General features: G+C 62.3%; 1 protein-coding gene across 1 annotated transcript in view; it reads right to left on the minus strand.

Annotated features, from left to right (window-relative positions):
• NAV1 (neuron navigator 1) overlaps positions 1 to 2,411 on the minus strand; it is a 34,027-nt gene that overhangs the window by 2,990 nt on the left and 28,626 nt on the right. Inside the window, 7 exon segments of the mRNA XM_035889705.1 lie at positions 1 to 80; positions 179 to 338; positions 509 to 604; positions 731 to 828; positions 1,048 to 1,222; positions 1,362 to 1,524; positions 1,625 to 1,821. The exon segment at positions 1 to 80 is cut by the window's left edge and continues 213 nt beyond it. Coding sequence (XP_035745598.1) covers positions 1 to 80; positions 179 to 338; positions 509 to 604; positions 731 to 828; positions 1,048 to 1,222; positions 1,362 to 1,524; positions 1,625 to 1,821 — 969 coding nt within the window.

Consider the following 2,411-nt stretch of genomic DNA (forward strand, 5'->3'; position numbering starts at 1 on the left):
GAGGCTGATGTAATGCTGCATCATGGGCTTGGGGATGAGAGTCTCGAACACTAGGCTGTCCACGCACTTCTCCTTCAAGCCTGCAGGCAGGAGAGGGCTGAGGGTCCCGCTCACGCCCCACAACACCATGAGACAGAGGGAAGATGGGACAGCGATGGAGCCTCTCCACCACACTGACCTTTGAGCGTCACGACGATGCTGGTCAGGCCCCGGCGGCACAGCGGCAGCTCTGGTGGGTCTGTGTCTAGGACCCGCTTGATGTGGCTGATGCTGTAGCCATAGACAGACTCAGTGCTGAGCCCCAGCGTGGAAGCAGGATCCATCTTGGTGATATAATCCTATGCGGACAAGGACAGCGCTGTCAGTGCTCCTGAGAGCCAGCAGGGAGCAAGCAGTGCTCAGCAGCTCCAGCAGACCCTGGTAAGGACCTGGGCTGTGGAGCATCAGGCAGCAATGCTGGAGCAGTGTAAAAGGAAGGCTCTCAAGAGAGGGGTCCCCCTGCTCTTACCTTGAAGACCTGGCAGACAGCCTCATCCAGCATCTTCCAGTCCACCTTTCCGCTCACCTTGGTCCAGCCCAGGAAAAACTCCTGCTGCTTGAGGTCCTAGGAGCCAAGACAGAAGTGTGCAGAGTTGGAGCACTGCACCCAGCCCCACAGAGGCATTCTCTGCCCCCTGTCCAGGGCCATGGCACAGGGACAGGTCAGGCTCCCCGTACAGCCCACACTTACCCCCTTGATGATGTGCTGGGGTGGCATGCGCACCACAATCCGTAGCGTCAGCTCGTCCTTCTGGGTGCCAGCACTGACAGCATCCATGGGGGACACATCTAGGGATGGAGCAGTGAGGCTGTGCCGGCAGGGGGAGCCGAGCCACCAGGCCTGACCGTGCCCAGCCTGAGCCAAATCCTGCCATGGCTGATGGTGGCACTGGCTGCATTACAGATCCCCGTGCACTGCTGCCTCCAGGTGAGCAGCAGCACGTTCCCACCACACACACGTCTCTGTCCCAGCCCTTCCCCATCTGCCAGCAGCTCCATCATCCCTACCTGCATCCCCCAGGCTGGAGCTGAAGGCATGGCCAAGGGTGAGACCTAGGGATCGTCGTGGTGAATAGGAGGCAGACGTGCTCGTGACGTGGCCAGGAATGGAGCCTGGCACTGCCGAGGGCCCTGGAGCCACTTTGAGCCGGTCGTTCTCAGCCTTCAGGAGGTCCACCTCCAGCTGGGAGAGAACCAGTTACAGCAGAGGGTGAAGAGCTGGACACTGGCAGCATCCCAGGGCTGCAGCACAGCTGTGGGGTGCAGGGACGGTGGCCACCCTGGTGCTCAGAGCCAGCCGGGCTTCTGGCAGTGGTCCTCACCTGCATATTGTGCATGGTCTCCCGCAGCTGCTCCAGCTGGTGGGCTGAGTTGAGGGCCTCCAGGCGGATGTCTGTCAGCTTCATCTCCTTCTCCCACAGCTCTGACCGCAGCTCCGACACCTCCTTCTTCTCCGGCTCACCCTCACTATGGGCCTGGAAGAGCCTGGGCCAAGGGAGAGACAGAGTCTTGCATGCATCGAGGGCAGAAGCCTGCAGCCCCCACGACCAGCCCTCCCTGTGCCGCCTGCCCTGGCCCCACATACTCAGCCGTGTCGATGCCCACAGAGGAGGAGGTGGAGGATTTGATGGAGGGCGAGGCGGTCTCCGTGGAGCCATGCTGCAGCTTGGGGGAGGAGGGGGCTGACGAGTCTGGCGTGGCAATCTCCTCAATGTCGGAGTAGGACGAGGCTGATTTGGGTCCCTTCTTGATGCTGAAGGCCTTGTTGAAGGAGCTGCGTAGCTACAGGAGACGGAAATGCTCTCGTTAGGGACAGCCCGACAGTGCAGACCTGGCCCCATCCTGCCCCAGGGCCACCATCTGCCCAGGACCCACAGACAGTCTGAACTGGGACCAGTAACACCAGTAATCACCGAGGCAGCACCGTGCCCTACCACTGCCCTGGGGAAGGCACCAGCCTGACCCCGCTCTGCTGGCACAGAGGGTGCATGGCCGCTTGCGCAACGCTCCAGCCCCAGCCTGGATGGCACCAACAGCCCCACAGAGTGGGACCCATGTCCTGGTCAGGCTTCCGCCAGCCCCGCTCCCCACCAGCACCCACACTGGGGTGTTCAGGCACTGCACCAGCACCCTGGTCCATCGGGAAGGGCCAACTCCATCCTCACATTCACCCCACCACAGCCCCCCCAGCAAGTGGCATTTAGGGGGACATCCCCCACTCCAGCCACTGCAGAGTGGGGGTCCTTGGTGCAAAGGGGACTATTTCAGCCCCACACCCCCCCTCTGCCCTGTGGGGTCCTCCTGCAAGCAGAGAGGGCCAGCCAGCCCCCCACGAGATGTCACTGGGGGTCCCGGCCAGGCACGCAGCATGC

The sequence above is a fragment of the Egretta garzetta genome, unplaced genomic scaffold, assembly GCF_000687185.1.
Source record: "Egretta garzetta isolate BGI_Z169 unplaced genomic scaffold, ASM68718v1 scaffold202, whole genome shotgun sequence".
Lineage (NCBI taxonomy): Eukaryota > Metazoa > Chordata > Aves > Pelecaniformes > Ardeidae > Egretta > Egretta garzetta.